We start from the raw sequence: 19,343 nt of genomic DNA, 5'->3' as shown, positions 1-19,343 counted from the left end.
GGGGGGGGGGGGGTATCGTGACGTAGGATAACGATGAATAAAATTGCATTATTATGATCACTCGTTCTAAGATACCTTAGACCTTTCTTATTGTATTACGACGCGTTCGTATGAGATCGAGTGTAACCGCCTACAGGTCCTTTCAATAACCACCAGCCCTGCGCACCCTCTGCTCTGGAAAGGTTTACGATTGTCCACGCGAAAGCGTAGGTAATCGTCGATGATATCACCGTTATAAATAGGTAGACCCTGGCGTCCCGTTCTCGCGCGCTCTCACGCACAAAAGCACCACGCGCCTCGGTGAAGCTGCGTGGACGCGTGTGCGTGAGTGCGTGCCGGGTACCGGAGTGGTCGGTTCGAGATGGAGAAAAGGAGGAAAATAAGGAGAGCAAAAGAAGAATTGGCGAGAGGGAGGGAGAAGGGTAATTGCGGGAAAAAAGCGAACGGCCGGTTAGCGCGACAAAACGAATCCGCATAGGGGGAGTTGGTTCGGTTGGCTGACGCCAATTTCCTAAGGCCTTAAGCCAGTTTACATGGCTATTTATTCAAAGGTGGGTACTGCAGATTCTTAGATAACCTGGGTTATCTAATAGCTATTAATCGGATCCCGTAATATGTATGATAAACGGATAGTGGAGTGTTTATATTACCATGTATCGGATGCGCGCGCACCTATAACCTAAGGGTGGATTTATATTCTTCTTAAATTCTTCTTCAGCCACGTGGGAGTCGAACGACTCGCAGTGAACTTGTATACGAAGATAAAAAGAGGGATGCTGAAAGAAGGATTGATTGGCGAGATGAAAGGGAAAGAAGGAGAGGAAATTTTGAAGCGTGAGTGACTGCGCACGATGTAAAGAGAAAAAAAGAAATATATATATATATATATATATATATATATATATACATATATATAGAATAATGAGTGAGAATACGAAGTAAAGAGAGGCGTTCGCGTCGAAACGAGCAGATGATTACAGTCGCAGGATAATGGTACGTTGGGAATGGTTAAAAGGTGGTCCATGGGCCCTAACCACAGCAAGGAGAAGAAGGGACGGCGCTCCATCGATTATAGGCGCCCTCTAGTCGTAACGGGTATAACAACAATGCGTGCACCCGGTTCGGGCACTAAAATGCAACCGTACGCAGCGCTGCATAATAATTATCATCATCGGAAGTGATCGCCATGCGCCGTTTAACCGTTTCCCTGCACACGTACCGCTTCTCAATGGTATCCTATTTATTATTATCAATACACTATAATCTAAAGTGAATTATCTAATGACGGTACGAAGGATGTTTTTCTTTTTCATCAGAAACACGCAATTTAGATACGTAGTATATCCTTATAGACAGTAGCTATAGATATTTTAGGAAATTGACGTGAGCCTTGAGAGCCACCGTTATCGAAGGTCAAAGGGCATTCGTTGAATGTGAAAAATTGAAGCGAAAAGAGATAATTAAGCGAAATAGAAAGTATACCGTAATTCTTGACTCACATTCTTTATTGCGGTCCATGGCGTGCTGAAGGGGCGAGTCGTCGACCTCCGCCTTTGGCGGCGACTGATTGCCCTCGGCCATGCCCGATCCTGATCTCGATCCTGATCCTGATCCTGATCCAGATCCTCCGTTCTTCTTATCAGCCGGTTTCTCCAGCTGAGCTTTCGGGCCCTTCTTAGCAGCGCTCGCCGACTCTCCTGTCCGCTCTCTGTGCCGACAACATCGAACAAGCCTTTCGTAAATTAATCTTTCGCATCCTGTCTACCTGTCTGCCTGAATGCCTGCCTGACTGCTTCCTCGGCTTCCTTCCTTTTATTCCTTATTCACTCACTCATTCACTTTGCCCACTCACTCACTCGCACACGATCATTGAATGTCTGCCTGACTGTCAGGATCCTCGCGAAGGCAAAACACGTCCTCGCGCCTGATCCTGTCGCCAGACACCTTTTTGCGCCTTACCCAATGATGGATCAATCACCCAACGATCGAAAACTGCCAGACGATCGTCGACATCCTCAAAGGTACCAGCAGCTTTTGCGTTTACGTAGATCAAAGAAAAATTAAGATCTCAATCACCTGTTATCCTTGATCTCCCTTTTATCCCTCTTCTCGGGCTTGTCCTTGAGGCCCTCGGCCTTTTTGGCCTTGGCCTTGGATTTGGCGTCGCTCTTCGAACTCTTCTGTGCTTGCGACTCCACCAGGACGTTCGTACCGGCACTGGACCCAAGTGTACTATTTCCTGAACTGCTCACCTGCGATCCTGAGGTACTCGAGGACGACGTCGAGGCTCGATTATTTGTGTAATCCTAACGAAAATTAATATTCGATCTATAAATACAAAAAGTGAAAAAATAAAATCGTATCGATGAAAAACAATATTTACTTTAAACCACTCGGGATAAATGGCACTGATGGTATCCAGGAGGTCCTGATCTAACTGTATCCTCCAGAACGGGGAGCCGCTGTCCAACCTGTGGCCAGACTCTGTAACAAACAGAAATAGGAAAACGCATTTAAAATCGTAATACAAAAATCCAATCAGTTAAGAAAATTGAATTGAAAAAAGTGTATAATGATTCAAAGAGCAGGATTCAGAGATCAAGTATCGACGAGGAGCACTGACTGGATCGAGAGTACGAGACACGTTGGAATGGGACAGTGGAGAGGAGAAGAAAGAGAGGAAGAAGGACGGAATGGGAGAAAAGAGAAGCTTAGGAGTCATTTCTTCCCCATAAGGGCTAATGGCGGTCGTGAGGAGAACTCTAGCTCCGTGCAGGCGTATCAAAACCTTAAAGAATCCAAGGGGCCCGACTTCTTTCACGCATTCCGCGGAATTCCCTGCCTAATTTAAACGTCGGGCCCGTCCTCGTCTTCCTTGGCTTGTGCGGACCCCAGGACTACGTGGACCCAACGGAGGCTGGGATGTGCATCACGACTGCCAAACTCCAGGACAGAGCAGAGAGTGAAGCCCAGGGTGGTACCAGGGTGACACCAGGGTGGCCCCCGTGTTTCTCCCGTGTTAACCCCCTCCCCCCACCCCATCCTCATTCCACCGCATCGGCGTCGGTCGCCACGGCTTCCAAGAGAGAGAACAGAGAGAACGTAGAGGCAAAGATGGAAAGAGAGGACCTCGTTACGACGGCATTCTCGAAGCGGGCGAGACGCGTGCCCTGCCTTCCTGATCGATAAAACGGCTCCCCAGGGTGGAGAAGGGAGAGAGATCCTCCTCGGGGAATCCTTCCTTCCTTCCTTCTTCCTTTCAATTTTTCTTTCCTGCGCCCGTCTTCGCGTTCGTTCGTCGCTCTTGCGAAAATGCCTAAAATAGTCGTGCATGTTTACAGGAGGCCGAAGAGAAAATGAATGATTTCTCGGAGGAAGGCGTCAAAGTCGACGTAACCGAAGATTCCGTCGAGATACCAAAAGGAAAGAGACGCGCTGCTGAAAGAGACGAGCAAATAGGAGAAGATCGAGAGGATGCCGAAGGTGAGAGTGCGGGAGAGCCGGCAAGCTTACCAGGACGATTTCACCTTAACCCAATAAATGATTAGTGGCCTATAGTCCACGAGAGCAGAATAAATACTCAATCAGTATGCATACACGGGTAACCAGCGCTGTAAATCACGTCGTGAATCATTCCCAGCATAAATCTAGCGTTCCATCAATATGTTACCGAGCAGAGAACCAGCCGCCCGAGCACATTAGTTAACGTATGTTGGGACATGTTCCCTGGGTCCTCGGTCCTCAACGCGTACAAAAAGCAGCTCCGCGACGCGCCTAATAGCGCCGATTCGATTCGATTCGATCCGATTCGAGATCCTCTGCCTGCTCGCGTCTCATCTCTCTCTGTCTCCATAACAGTAAACCTTTGGTACCATACATCATCCCGGATCAGTCGAGCGAGTACGACTCTTTTAGAAATCAATTTTGATCTCAGACATTTTTTTTTCCTATTTCAGTTACACTTTTCATAACACACCATTTTTCTCCCTCGTTCGTATACCTCGTCAGATAAGTTGACCTGATACGTGTCTAATCTAAGGGTTGATAAAAACAGAGCGAATGATAGTGATAACAGTTCGCGATCGAGAGAACAACGACCGGGTATTCCACGGAAGATCACGAATACGAAATCGCATTCCTGGTAGGCGGTACGGAGGGCCCAGGGTCTGCGGTCGAAATTCGGGCAAATAAATCTCGATGCGACACGCATCGTGCGTGTGCCCGTGCGTAAGTTCGATCCGTGTGCGTTTACGTCTGGACGGTGAGTCACTCGTCAGGTCGGTAGCGAAAAACCGCTGCGCGCTTCGGGAATGTCGTTGGCATCTCTCGGTAGCTATATACTCCTCATCCTCCGTCTACTGATCCTTATACCGGACTTCTCCGTCGAATGTCCGGCACCCAGCATATCCTTCGGGTACAGGAGAGAGGACAGCCCCGGTATCCCTTCTCGCATATACAGTACGCGTACAGAAGTGTATATCTATATCCACATAAATTTCTTCTCGAGGAATCGCCGAATCGCCGAATCGAACCTCCACTTCTTGGCTCCTTCGCTTTTTCTCTTCTCCTCTTCCATGAACTTCGATCCCTCCTCTCTCTTGCTCCCATTGTCTTATCGCACTCCTTCTTCGCTCTATCGCCATACCAACCGTCTTTGCCGCCACTCTCGAAACTCTCTTATTGTCAGATGATCCATCGATATCCCGGTAGCGCCTACTGTCAGCAGATACGATATCCCAGTCTGTCTCTCTCTTACTCGTGTCCGCACTCTCCCACGTTGTGTCGATAATATCGACACTTCGACGACTTTCAGGCGTTCCGGCATATATTTTTTTTTTTCTCTATAGTCGATTCCAAGTAAGACTGGAAGTCAGCCGCGTCCTTGCGACATCCGCCCACGTTCGTACGAGGTTCCGGCGTGTGTCCTGGGATAAAGGATATGGCCGGAGATTTTTCTTAAATTTTTCACATGGTATCTCGCGCTGGCTGATGCTTTCTATTTGCCGAGCGTGGACCGTGTCCTATGGAACACAATAGAAAGAGAAAAGAATATGATCGATCTGGAAGCCGTGGCCCGATTTGGAAGGTCGCGTGGCAATGGCGACACACGGTGCGATCGATCTTTTTTTTTTCGGTACCGATGTTGTTTAAATAATAAATCAAAGCAGGCGACAGACAGGCTCTTAGCTACGTCACGCCATAGCGTGGCACGAGTTTCTTCGTTTCGGTAACGTGTTACAAGACACGACCGACCGACCTACCAAACTGAAAGGTCAACATCGTTTACCTTTAGCCAGTGAGAGAGGCATATATGACATAAAAAAGGTATGACCGGTAGTTTGAAAGAGAGAAAAAATTGGTTGAAAATTCTTTAAAAATATGAAAGATAAAAAGGTAGACGGATAAAGGAAGGAAGTAAGGAAGTAAATAATGAAGATTCTTATGATATACATATAGTAGGTTAAGCAAGTACATGGTCAGACGTAGCGGTACGTGGGCACGCGGTGCTATGCCATCCTGGCAATGAATAGAAGCAGCCAAGAAAACAGAGGAGCCAGACTGGCTGGCCGCACAATAGCCGTGCTTTGCCGCTCATTAGAGATGGGGTCATAGGTCGCGTGGAATCGCCGCTTTGTACCTCGCCGTACTACAAACCCCTTCATATCTCTTATGCCGCTTTTACCCATTCTATACCTATTCTGTATATTATTTTTGTAGATATTTAATTTTTTTTATCCCAGAAAAATGCATCTGAACTACGACGCAATCAGGATCCGATAGATATACATACTGATAGTACTTATTGATTCTAGATGAAAAGATAGCCGGAGATGTCTCGGTATTCAAAGGATGCTGTGCAGATATGGGTAAATGAGGTTGCATGGGGGATGAGCTTTGTTTAAAACGGTAGACCAGAGGGACAAAGTGTAAAGAGCATAAAACGTGGGCAGATATATAGCGTACGCAACAACACGTAGGTAAACCAGGTACGTACGAAGTAGTTAGGGGTCCAGGGGCCACTTAACCCCAAGGGACCCCGGGCTCCGTATATCTTCTCGACAATGCATCGAGATGAATTCAATACTTTGCCCCACCCGACTTCCTCAATAAAGTCGAGCGAGATATACAGCACCTTTCATGCATCCCCAACTCCCATACAGCATCAATGGTACTTTTTAATGGGAATTTTTATCACCGCTCCTGGGTGAAATACTCGTGGAATACACGCGAACTGCCGTACCCAAGTACCGCTGAGGCTTCCTTGGCAGGTTCTGAATGATCGCTGCGTGGGAGGACACGTTCGCTCTCCAGAGACGCAACGAGATCCGTGCGATTCGTCAAAAGAGCAAGTTTTATAAATTTTGAAAAAAATGTTTTTTTTTTAAATTCACGCAATTTCCCGCGACTACAACACAATTAACCCATTAAATATTTTATCTTCTTTCTACAAATTTATAACAGCTTCCACAAGACCACCCACACCAGTACCTGTATACGTTTTACATATCTACACCGTGTACAATAGAACGAGAATTGGAAAGGAAAAACAAATGGGTCCTTATCAAAGATCTAATTGTTGCTGTACCGTAATGGCAGAGACTTAAAACGATTACAATAATAGTATGCTCACGTATGTTATATGGCAGTCAGGCAAATAAGGGACCATCGGGCGAGGTAGATTACTGCCTCCGTATTACCTCGATCGTAAGAAAGCTAAGGTGAATTTATCTACATGCTATTAAAGCCTGGGAATCTTTACAACTTATAACGCAGCCCGATGTACGCAGAGCGCGAACTCGAACACGTATGTAGGTATATAACACTGGATATCCCGCGAGAGGCTGCACCGGCAGTCTTATAGTTAGAAATGACATCACCAGCAATTTCTGCATACACCTAGCACGTAATCGGAGAGCGAAGGCGTATCAGCTGTGTCGTATCTTATTTCCGTCTCTTGGGAGAGCGGGAGAAGCAGAGTGAGAGAGAGGGGGAGGGACAAGGACAGAAAGAGAGAAGAAACAGGGATAGTCAAGACTAACCAAGTGAGTGAATAAGTAAGAGAGGGAGAGAGTGAGAGTAAGGAGAGAGTCGTGTGCGGCGTGTGTGGGTCGCGTGTCGCTACGGCTCTCCGGGGTCTTATGCCCAGCATAACTAGCGAAGCGTATGATGAAGAGCCCGACAGCAAATCGCTGCCGATAATCGGCGACTACCGCGAGAAGTCACCATCGCGCACAGAGAACGTCTTTTTTCTCCTTTTCGAAATACCTATTAGAATCTTCCTACTCGGTTTACGTCTCTTGACGGATGACGTAGTTCGATTTGAACTGTTGAAAATTATACGTAAAAAAATTAATATAAATTATGGGAATTTTTATGCATATATAGAGTATATGATATAATATATATATATATTACAGTAATATTACAACACCTGATGTATAGGATATTTGACATCTAATATCTGACACGTTTTCGTAATTGGACTGACACTACACTCGCCGCACCACAGTCATATACTAATCTTGTCGAGCTGCGGCTACTGAGTCGCGCGCCAATCGAATATTTGTAAACATTTATATTAATTTGAATCCACATTTAGCTATATTCATATAAGTCCAGTAATTCTCCTAAATATATCATATATTTCCCAAAAGCGTATATGACTTTAATTTTGAGATACCAAGTTCATAAATTTCAAATATTTCACATTAAATTTATTGTAAGTTTACCAATGCTCTTTTACACTGTTCCTGCCTCAGAATTCGAGATAATTCTCGAATATCTTGAAACTCGTGGACCCGACCTACATCTCAGGTTACACGGAACGGGGTCGATCTCGGTCAAATTGACATTTTCGAAAAGGACACATATATACAGTCGAGGCATCCAAGTGCGATCCACATGCTATTCAAATGCTTTGATGGTTAATTAGATACGGATGTTTTATGATCACCCAGTAGAAAGAAGAAACGAGTGGAGGAGCGTGCGTGCGTGATGGCTCTTACGGGGGTGGCTGTTGTGTGCTGTTGACCCCACGGGGACCGGTTCAGGTCATCGTATGGGTACACATGTGTATACCTCTGTACATATGCGCTTACGTCATTTTTTGTTTTCTTTCCCAAACTTTTTCAACCTATAGGTATATAAGCGGCAGTGACGTCACTACGCCAGTATAAGGTACCCCCACGCGTACTCACTCCGAATAGCAGATTGTCCAGTATAACGTATCAGAGTGAAAATGACTTTTTTTTCCTTCCATGACGTACTATTCAGAAATAGAGGAAATTCATGATAATGATTTCACGGGGTACTACAGTCGATAATTAATTTTATAGGGAGAAAGCCAACTTGATATCATCGTTTAATAACCGCGTGTTAAGGTCTTCCGAAATTTAGTGGACTCTAATGAAGTCATAAAGGAAGACATCTCAATATACTAACGCTATCTAGCTAGGCAGGTAGGCAGCTTAAACCAGGTAAGCAACTAGGTATAGACAGCCAGGTAGGCAGATGGATATGAAGCGCGTGCTCAGAATCCTTTTGGACAATCTTGCTGGAGCAATGATGGTAGGCAGCAATATTTTTTTTTTTTTGTAAGCTACGCGAGAGATGTTCGCGCCTGCTAATCAGCCAGGACTCTGGCTCATTCTACAAGAGCGTGATTAATGATGACTCTGAGCTACGAACCTTGGCTATGGGCAACAAGGGACTACGAGGCGAACCTACCGCAGCCCTATATCAATCCTGATTTCCAAGGGAGCAGACCAAAGAGTGTGCTCGCTTTTAAAAGACCCTTTCTTTTATCCTCTGTCCCTCTCACTCTCACTCCTCTTACCATTTCTTACTCACTGGCATCCCTCCACGTTTACTTTATCATTTACTTATCCCACTGCTGCATTGACTCGCCTCTATACACTGGGTACAATGAAAAACCTGAAACATGAATCAGGCTGTCCTGGAACATTTTATATACTTGTATTTATACAGCCTACAGTTATTCACAATAATAACCGAAATAATATGATAATACAAGAAAAGGTACAAGAAAGAGGTAGACACAGATTTTCAGTATTCATACGGAGTCCGTGAGAAATTTTATATGATTTTCATTTTAACCAGATAAAATACCGCATACTAGTCATACGTGATACTTGTATTATATGTAAGGCGAGAATCTGGTATGAATATCTGGAATCATCGAAATACCAGGGATAGTATAGTGATTGTCAGTAGCGTGCCTAAGCGGTCCGTTACTAGCTGGTATCATTGAATGCCAGAAATGCCATGAATTAATCACTGGCAATATGCTGTCGTATCGGTGAGAATTTGAAGTCAATGATTTTATGAGAATCCGACAATAATTAACTGTGCTCGATCGTCGTGGCTGATCGTTGAATTATCTTGTTGGATTTTCAATATTATTATGAATCTACCTATGGCCCATTAGACTGTCTACGAGGAGGACGAGTCTGTTTCACAATACAATGGAGAAGTTAAAGAACACGTACCGGCTAATTTACATGTTTTATCTTAGCGGGCACGCGCCTACTGTCTCGCGACTCACCCACGAGTCAGGATTCAAGCTCATTTACAAGAATTCTCACCTCTCTCTAACACACAATCTCTCTCTCTCTGTCTCCCTGTCTCTTTCGTTCTTGTCCTCTCACTCTCTCCTATCGCACTGTCGGCACAGTGCTGGTATCTACTTTTCAAGATGCGAAAATCCTTTATTAGCATCGATCCGAGCGTGGGATATTGTTTATCTTATAACGTCACGCGATAATACCATGTGATTTGAGTGGCGCCGCGGCGCACCTTGTCTTTTTTACGAATATACCTATAGCAGAAGGAAAACGTCGGTTAAGTCTTGGTAAGATGCTGGGAGATCCCTGCGATCTTGAAGATTCATCTTAGAGAGATGTGATATAAAGATCGTACCTTGGGAGTTTTGTATTCGTATTATAGTATATACATATATGTAATCTTTCTCATGAGAAATAATGAGAGCGGTCGGTTGAAAACAGCCGAAAAGGTAGCTATAACTAACGATCAGAGATCTCATAGGCCTGCCGGGGCCTTAAGATCTCACCTTCAGAGAAATCTGAGCACGACGAGCTGGACCACCAAAGCCCAATGTCTAAAAGGTTACGTGAATTAATAGGGATTTAAGATTTACTTAAGAGCTGATTAGATCGACCCCCTCCTCTCTCTCTCACTCTCTCTCTCTCACTCTCTCTCTCTCGTGTATTTCTACCGTATCACGCACATGCGATACCAGTGACCACCTTTAAGTCTGTTCTATGATTCTTACTACTCCGTCTTGCAAAGTAAAATTTGCACAAAGTTCTACATAGGAATGACAGAAGGATCCATTCGCGCGAACTCACTACGTAAGTTTCCATAGCGCGATCGTGCAATAGTCTAATAGCGTAATCGCGTAATCGCGTAATAATGTAATCGTGCGGTCGCGTCTCTGTATACCTTGGCGGTTTTGCCATTTCCTCTACTATACATCTCACTCCTCATCTTATTCATTTTCTCATCATCCCTTCTAGCCAGCAGCCTCCAGTTCGAGACGCGAGGTTCTCGTTTTTAAAAAATTTAAAGACGAACAATGTAAGTGCATACGAGTGAAAAATAGAGAAAAATAACCAGTAGCAATGTCACTCAATGCTTTAACAGGAAAATGCTACTACCGAACTAAAATAAGATATAAGACACCAAAGTAGCAAGAATAAAGTATAGCACCAGATGATAAACACAGGTAACAATACAGGCTCATAAAGGGATACGAGTATGTAGCAACCATTTATATCATTATCAGTTAATCAACGTAAAGGACCAACCAATAAGTATCGACTAAACATCAGGAACCAGCATCCAGTGAGTACCGGTACTACTGTGACAAGTGTCTGATCATTTCTAATCATAACGATATCTACGTTGGTAAGTTCTTAACGGTGAAACTTAGAGAGAGTCTCTCTCTCTCTCTCTCTCTCCCTCTGAAAAAGATCAATCCCCGACTATCTTATTTCTCAAGAAGAGCACGAATCGCGCACGCGATTGATTCCCTATCAGTCAACTTGGTCCAGGTGTCTCCAGTCTCCTACCTCCTGGCATCCATCTGCCTGTAACTTCATGCTTCACAGCTATATACATACGTGTGTATATAGTAAGCAGCTACAGACATTACTACCAGTCAAAAGATTTAAGTGGAGCCTCAGTCCCCGGGCTTTGCTTCCTATTCACTGTTCACTGTTTACCCCTGAAGGCCTACTGATTGAGCTGTCACACCGAAGATTACATTTGTCATAAAACATAAACGTACTCCGTGTCTTAATCTGTGATCACCTGCTCGGAGGACAAACCTATGGAGGATATCTCCGACTTCCCTTAATCTCTCTCTACGCATTGGCTTCTTGAAAAATGGCTTAAGGCTCCGTTCACAAGTATCCGAACCCCAGGGATCGCCCTAATTTGTTGCAATCAGAATCAAGGAAAATTGACCTTGACTCGCGCATCTAAGCGTCGAGATCATTACTGGACCAATGGATGCTGGATAAACGTAATGTAAAATACATAAATTTTCTTTAAAGGTAGATACACGATTTTTAAGACAGTGTGTACGCGACCGTAAATACACTCTATGTTGTAAGCACATTCTTTTTAACGTTTGGTACAGCGCTCATTATACACCAAGATCCAAACTTGTCCTCAACCTAAAGCAATACAGACTCATTCGTAATCATTCATCTCAGAATTCGAAAGGTTTCCGCCTGACGTTCTAGTTTTATTGCTCGTACCGTTTTATCTCCAAAGACGCTTCTATCGCGCGAGCAACCGAGGAGGTAGAAGCAGGAATAAGTGTCATTAGGAAAAGTTACAGGATAAAATCGAGTTCGATATTATCCAAAAATTTTCCATATACCAAATACTTCGACCTACTCGTCATTCAAGGATGCTGTGCGGTCCAGGCAAAGACGAAAAGGACAAATCCGTATGGGTGAGGCAGGGGGAGTGGAAATGTTTTGGTGGCTTTCTCAAATGTAGATTTAAGAGATAGAGAGATCTCAATATAGGCAGAGCAGTTAGGAGGCGTGCTTATGGGTTACCACGTGAGGAACGTTATACGTATTATAGATCAGACATGCGGTGACCCGACGTGGTAACCGTCGGCCCGTCAAAGAGTGTCACGACGCCATCGGATCATAAATCTTTCTAATTAATATACGATATATATGTATATTCTAAGCGCTCGGTGGACACGGACCGATATATAATCTACCTAAGCAGCTGATATTCGAACCGTGCTCGAGTTTGAGCAAATTTCAAAAAGAGCGAGTTGACAATTTTTTTGATCGAAAAATGAATTAATCGTTATCAAGAGTGTCGATTAAAAAATTATCACACTCGAGTCTTCGATCTGTCTTTGGGTGTTTGGATCTTTTTTTTTTTTATTTAGTCAACGATCGAAGGGATGGAGGTGGGACGATATTGAGAATAGAGAGATGAATAGGGATGGACTGAGACAGAGTGGTGGGAGTGGGAGTGGGAGATGGTAATTGAATTCGATCAAAGCCATCGCTAGTCGAGTGTATCCCATTTTATATTGGCATTTGGTATCATTAGTCGATTGGAGGCTGGCTTCGGGAATAGGCAGGGTTGACCTTTAGACATGGACAAGACGCTATTATATCGGATTCACGTGTGGCGACTGCCGAGAAGTCGATAGCGTATTTATTATGCGCGGCTGCTCGATCATTGAATTGTGTTTGGAAATTAATGACTTTCACGGTGGATCTCAATGGGCTCTGCGCTTCTTGCTTTGGAGGCATAACGAGGCGCAATTAATGCCTTGGAATCATCGAAAGGGTATCCCTTCGTCTTCGTCTTTGATCTCGCTCTTAGAATGATCCCGTCGATATATTTCATACGTACGTGAGAAATTCGTAAACGTATGTGCAGGCGACAGGTTACGCAAGGATGTCGATATCATTATTGACAATTCAGAATTCGACATTCATTGGCTGTTCGCCCACGGATCGACTTCGAGGTCAGTAAGTTAACTGATAATTACGTGTTAAGTGCGTCTCGTGAAAAACAGGCTCATTTTTTCGGTAGTTTCGCAACGCGTAAAGCACAAATAATTCAAAGTACAAGAAAATAACGCTTTAGAGGATATAAAGAGTTTTATAAGCAGCGAAGGGTCCCGAAGACGCGGGAGAGATAAATAATAGAAAAAAATAAAATTAAAATAAAGAAAATAATAAAAGAAGAAAATCCTCGTTAGCAGCTCGTTAGTGGCGGATCGTGCGTTCTCTCGGGATACACAAGAAAAAAAGTTCGGCTACCAATAGTCATATGCGTATCGGGGGCCTCAAGGGCCTTTTGTCCGTCACGTCGGACCCGGCAAGTCGAACAATGCCAAATTACACTAAATTATTTATTGTTGCTCCTAATTAAATATCGGCCGTCAATAGGGCAGCCGTATCCTACGATCTAACGATCGATGCCTACCGTTACCTTAATCATGCCTGAGCACCATGGCTATGGTATATACCGATAGGTATATACTAAGGCAGGCTTACCAACTGCCATAACTCGATAATTCTCTCTCACTTTCTCTCGGATTCTTCTTCGTTTACATTACTCTCTCATTCGTCAGGCCACTCTTGAATGTTGCAACGCCTGTACCAAGCGTATACAATACACACGGTGAATCCGACGGGTCCCAATATTCCCGAAGAACGTCCTGGGCCCACGAATTAACCACCTACGTCATTTATATGGACTACTTCAAAATTGGGCCATATTACATTCGAGTCTTGTTTACTTCCACGAGATCATCAAAGCGTTATTACGCAGCTTCTAGGACACAATAGATACGTATATATATGTATATACCTGCTCCATTCCATTTGATATAGGAGTAGGAAGAAAGTGCGTGCTGTACGTGCGTATTATGGGCCTGACCATAGCGTACCAGGCTTACGCACTCGTGGGAGTCTTCTGACCCCAGATTCACCCGACCAGGTGATGTTCCTGTTGGCTCGTATATTAATCAGCCAGTTAGAAATAATGGTCCGGAACCATAAGGGCCCCGCTATTATGTCCAACGACAAACGATATTCAAACGAGACTTTAATCTCGTGAAATTTAATATTTTTGACATTTAAAAAATTATTCAAGATCGATAAAATTTATATCGAATTCACAGATATGAGTTTCGTACCTTATTATTATATATCATACCGATCCGACGAACCTCGACTTTTGGCGATTCAATTGATTCGGGACTGACTTGAGTCTTTAGGATTCTTCTTTATACGACGATGGGCCCGTTGGGCCTATTCCGATTGGGCATCATGTCGTTGCACAACGTCATTTCTACGGATAACTACGAAAACGTCGACGCGAGAGATCAATCAATCCGAGCTATAACATAGTGCCGATCGTATCGCGAGGAAACTTTTTGCAACGGCCGCCGAGGGCACCGGTATTAGACTATTTGATTAATATCGGCCTGACCTTTGTCAAGTCCCAGGAGGCCGCAAAAACTCGACGACTTACCGAAGGAGCGGCATGTGTTGGACGAGGAGTCAACGAGTGAGCTAGAGAGAGAGAGAGAGAGAGGGAAGGAGAGAGACATGGATAAGAATGATAAAGACGAGAGGATGTGTCCTTCGTATAAAAAGATATAGGTGTGTATATAGAGACCCACGTATACCAACCGTTTATGACTTTTCTCACGACACTGCCCCATGAGGAAATTCTATTTCTGTATTAAAGAAGAGACGGGAATTTCGATCTTATAATCGAATGTTAATCCCTTGCATTTTCAAATGTTAAAGTGCAGTCTCGATGCAGTCGCCTGCATTGGTAGTATGCCGACGGCACGACGGGACGGTGATATTAACCCATTAGCTTGAATAAATCGGCGTCGGTAAGTTTGCACGCGTGATTCGCATTGATAAAGAGGCCACAATAGGGCAGCCATCAGGACTTCTGACCGATCGGTAACGCGTGATATGTGCATGCGTTACGCATTTCCAATGAAATAATATACATGTGTATATATGAATTTGCGACGGGGGCAGAAGGATGGACGATATAAGAATGACGGAGAGAAAGAGAGAGAGAGAGGAAAGTCGCTACGGCAGACCGAGTCACGTCGCCGGAACTGAACGATCGTGACTCGCCGGTCACGCATCGAGTATAGATACATAATAAGAATAAGGTATCCGTATTCTTTTTTGCTCGCTACTATGAAAAATGTTATTACCGTATAATTTTAACGGTAATTAATTTTATGGTGATTTAACAATTTTTTTGGAATTTATCCAATTGTTACGGTTACTTATGTATGGTTGATTCAACGCGGGAAATTCAAATGGTGTATTTCAAATAGATATGTTTATGCAATGAGACGTATATGCTTTGCTCGGAGAGAATGGCTACGCCATGACCTGACAAACTCACTGTAATATTTTGTTTTTTCTTGTTTCTCTTTTATGCGATACATTTCTTCTCTCTCTCTCTTTCTCTCTCTCTTTGACCCATTCTCATGGACCGTACGGGTTCTCCACTGTTGACTCACTTGACAGGAGTCACGCGAACCTACGTTCGCAAGTTTAGCAAGGATGTCAGAGTTCAGAGGCGAGAGAAGCCTTCGTGCTGGAAGCAACCAGTCACTTTGGGCCTTTTGATTATACTGTTGGGCCTGATGATCTTGTCGCTGATAAATATACAAATTATTCCATAGGACTCACTTTACGAGAGAGTCAAAGAGGGAGTTGAAACCAGCGAAAGGCATAAAGAGAATGAGAATAAGAATGGGAATGAAAGATTTTAAAAGCAAACGAAGAAGAGAGACGGGGTCACGACGTATGTGACAGCTGACAATTATTTTAATCTTTACAATTGTTGCCTTCATCCAACCCCCCTACCACAAGCATCCGCCAATAGGTACCAACCAAATGCACCAGAAATGAATATAAAAAAAAGAATTACAAGAAGAAGGAGCATTAAATCGATTCAATAATAACTGTTGGCATTTCTCGTAATAAGATTCGTACAGTTGGAGACTTCAGAGGGTCCAATTAATTCCACGTTAATCATCGATTCCAAGGCGAATCAGGCTCGTATAAAAGCGACATATGAGCGTCTTACAGAAAAAAATTATCAAGAATGGGGTTACGATTCGATCAGGTCTCGGTAACGATTCCAACGTAAGAATAAGGCGAGACGGTAAGGAAGAGCGTTGGAGCAGCTGCCGCGATCATAAGGTATAAAGGTGGCTGACTGGTTGACTGGCTGACTTGGATCCTTGTTCTTTTACTCTTTCGGGTATTATCGCGCCGAGGGAAAGTCGAGAGCGGCCCCTTTGAGGGCTCCTAGATTAATAGGCATTATACATCACGCGCGATTATTAAATAGGCGTTATTGCGCAAGGTGCCTTTACCCGTTACGGAATCTGGATCGGGACAGAGGTCGCGAGCTCGCGGCCAATTAAAATTGGCCGATCAAAATCCTACCACGGTCCCTCGTGCTTATGTATCTACCAAAAGGTAACTCCCTCTTCGATCCAGCCAGTCAGTCAGCTAGAACGAATAATAAATATGGCCAAAGTGAAGGTGGTTGACCGTCTAGCACGCAGTTAGGAAATTCCGACGCTATGAAAATAAACGGATCCGTGTGCTAGGGCAACTTATATCGGAATGAGAAGAAGAAGAAAAAAAAAAAGAAAATAACAATCACAATTTGGAATACGGACTGAAAAAAAGGTATACCTTAAGTTCAACTCGGAGCAAGGTTTGATCTGAGCGAAAATGATCGCGGAGCAAAACAGAGCCGATCGCTCTAAGACAACGTCAATGCCGAAGTAAGAGGATGCGAATCGTTCGACGTCTCCAGGGGGTTGGTGAGCGCACCCGTGGATAAGTAGAAGGCAGAGGGCCCTATAACGTAGGTGATTTCAGCAGAATTCATGGCTGCTTGATTACGAGTAATAAACCGAGCGTTAGGACAAGATTTATGAGCATCTCCGAGTGCCCATAGTCCCTGATCGCCACCCTGGGGCCTTTTTTCTTTTGTTTTGCCAGGCCTGCGAGTGCCTGCGACCGCGGCAGACCCCAAGATCTTTCACGGGCCCAGCGAGAGACTCGAACGATTCGCGAGATCCTTCAGTTCCTGACAGTGATAATGTCTTCAAGAACTGATCTACTTCTTACGAATATCCACGAGGAAGCAGCCTGGCTCGATTCCTCGTCATCTCTGATACTCCGCTTTGCGTGGTCCGGCTCGACTATTACCCAAAGACACGGATGACTTCCGCTTGTTCCAATTCGCGATAGACTCCTGGCCGGTGCTAGGGCACCGAAGAGGATATCAAGAAGGGCCCGGAGTAGGATACCTCGTCCTGGCGATAGTGATTATTCTTGGAGGCGCCTCTAAGTTCATTGCTAGCCGATACTCTCGGCACGCCATACGTTATACAGCCCAGCGCTCGTTATAAATATATTGTGGCTGCTGCTACCGACGCGATAAATTCCCACTAAAGCGCAAAAAATCCTCACTGCTCGACGCTTCCTCACTTTTACCTAGGATCTTCAATGGCACTCGGATACTTCTACGAGTCGTCGTTGACATCGATCGTCCATCGGAATCTGAGGATATCGATCGCTTAAGTAAATTACACGTGGGAAATCAAAGTGAACTCAAAGATTTGGACGGGCAAACTAAACAGATGCCTCTCATATGTTTTGCATGAAGAGGCACGCACGTCCGGTGCCTCGACCACGTTTCAGAAGGTAAGCGAAGTTGGTGAAGAAATTGAAGGAACGGAAGGAAGGCCGATTCAAGAAGATTAAGAAAAGGCTTGGCTCGATCTCAGTAAAGACTTGCGTCTAACCTCATTATATACCAAACGATTACATATTATTTTCTCTGCGTGGCCTTCTCTCCTCTCTTCGTCCCACCTCCGTACTCTCTTTCCACCCCCCCACCCCTCTCACTCACTCTCTCGCGTATCAAGAGAGTCCACTCTCACCGCTCGCGTGGCTCTCGAAATCTCACGGAGCTCCTACATGACGTGGGAGTCACGAGCGACGTGTGCCTCCAGAGCCTCGTATGTTTCAAATAGCTCATATGTGTCATATTCACAAGATTCTCTTAACAATAACAATAATCATTTGAAAATATCGCCAAGAATCTGTGCTACCTCCTACTCGATAACCGTGAAAATGACGATACTATGTGATTCACGAGTCACTCGTCTGACGATAGGAGAGAGTGAAATATCGTGAGAAAATTGAGCAAGCAAGTGATTCGGCGTCGGGTATGAGATATTTGAAAGATATATCGTTGGTGGTGTACGTGAGAGCAAGTTGACCACCTACAGGGAGATACGCACTCGCAGTAACACGTAAGGCGTGTGTCACGGGTCCAGGTAACTCGGCATCCAGCATCAATACGTAGATATTGCGTAGAGTGGAAGCACGTATATATATATGAGTGGATGGATGCTTAAGTCAAGTCAAGCAAAGTCAAGTCGAATCGAATCGAAGATGTTTGCTCATACGCGATATTTTATGTTGCGCCGAGGGTGCCGCGTACGCGTATTGCGCAAGCATGGCGCCAGCCCGTAATGCCCCGGGCCTGAATGACTCACCGTGAGGAACACACCGAGAGTCGGAGACGCAGTCACAGAGAGAGGCTGACCCACCTAACGAGTCCTCGAGAGCGGGTCGGCAGAGCAGGTCGAAAGTTCGACTTGAAAACTGAGCGCGACGAAAATTCAATGATCGAGCAAGGACCACGTCGATAGAATTATAAGATACATTTACGTATCGATGTACGATATATCGTATAGAGTTCGATCGATAGTTATAGATCCGGTATATCGATCGATAAATGTCAGCGACGTAATCGGAGGTCGACTTAAAAAAGATATATATTTAAACCAAGCATGTAAATTACGGTATCTCAAAATTGCAAAGCGGCACAGAAGCCGTGAAAAGGCTAAGGGCTTTATAGCGTCGGCAGGATATAAAACTCTGGAGCTCCGGCACTCGGGCGAAAAACGCCCCGAGCGACGCCGACGCCGACGCCGACGGTTCGCGTTCCCTTGCTTGACCCACATGCTCGGTCCTCTCCCTCTCCTCTCGGCGCTCTATCTTTTGCGATTTTACTTCTCGCTCCTCTTGGCGCTCTTACATCCTGATACGCGAAGAGAACCGAAGGCTCGGTAGCCTTGACTAACCTTGACTAATTCTCAAGGAACTCGTTTGGAAATTCTTGCGAATAAGGTTAGAATCGATGAGTTAGAAAACGACGTCTCGGGC

General features: G+C 44.7%; 1 protein-coding gene across 5 annotated transcripts in view; it reads right to left on the bottom strand.

Moving 5' to 3' along the window:
* The window catches only part of LOC107264932 (MKL/myocardin-like protein 1), a 116,367-nt gene that overhangs the window by 37,309 nt on the left and 59,715 nt on the right, over nt 1-19,343 (bottom strand). For all 5 annotated transcript variants that reach the window (XM_025082151.1, XM_015733749.2, XM_015733752.2 and 2 more), the window contains 3 exons: nt 2,384-2,484; nt 2,077-2,306; nt 1,500-1,708 (listed from right to left, as the gene is read on the bottom strand). In XM_025082151.1, the coding sequence (XP_024937919.1) occupies nt 1,500-1,708; nt 2,077-2,306; nt 2,384-2,484 (540 nt within the window). The remainder of the gene's footprint in view (nt 1-1,499; nt 1,709-2,076; nt 2,307-2,383; nt 2,485-19,343) is intronic.

Source organism: Cephus cinctus, unplaced genomic scaffold (genome assembly GCF_000341935.2).
Source record: "Cephus cinctus unplaced genomic scaffold, Ccin1 Ccin1_scaffold0204, whole genome shotgun sequence".
NCBI classification, from domain to species: Eukaryota; Metazoa; Arthropoda; class Insecta; order Hymenoptera; family Cephidae; genus Cephus; species Cephus cinctus.
The sequence above is the reverse complement of the archived record's forward strand: the minus strand, read 5'-3'. Positions and strand labels throughout refer to the sequence as shown.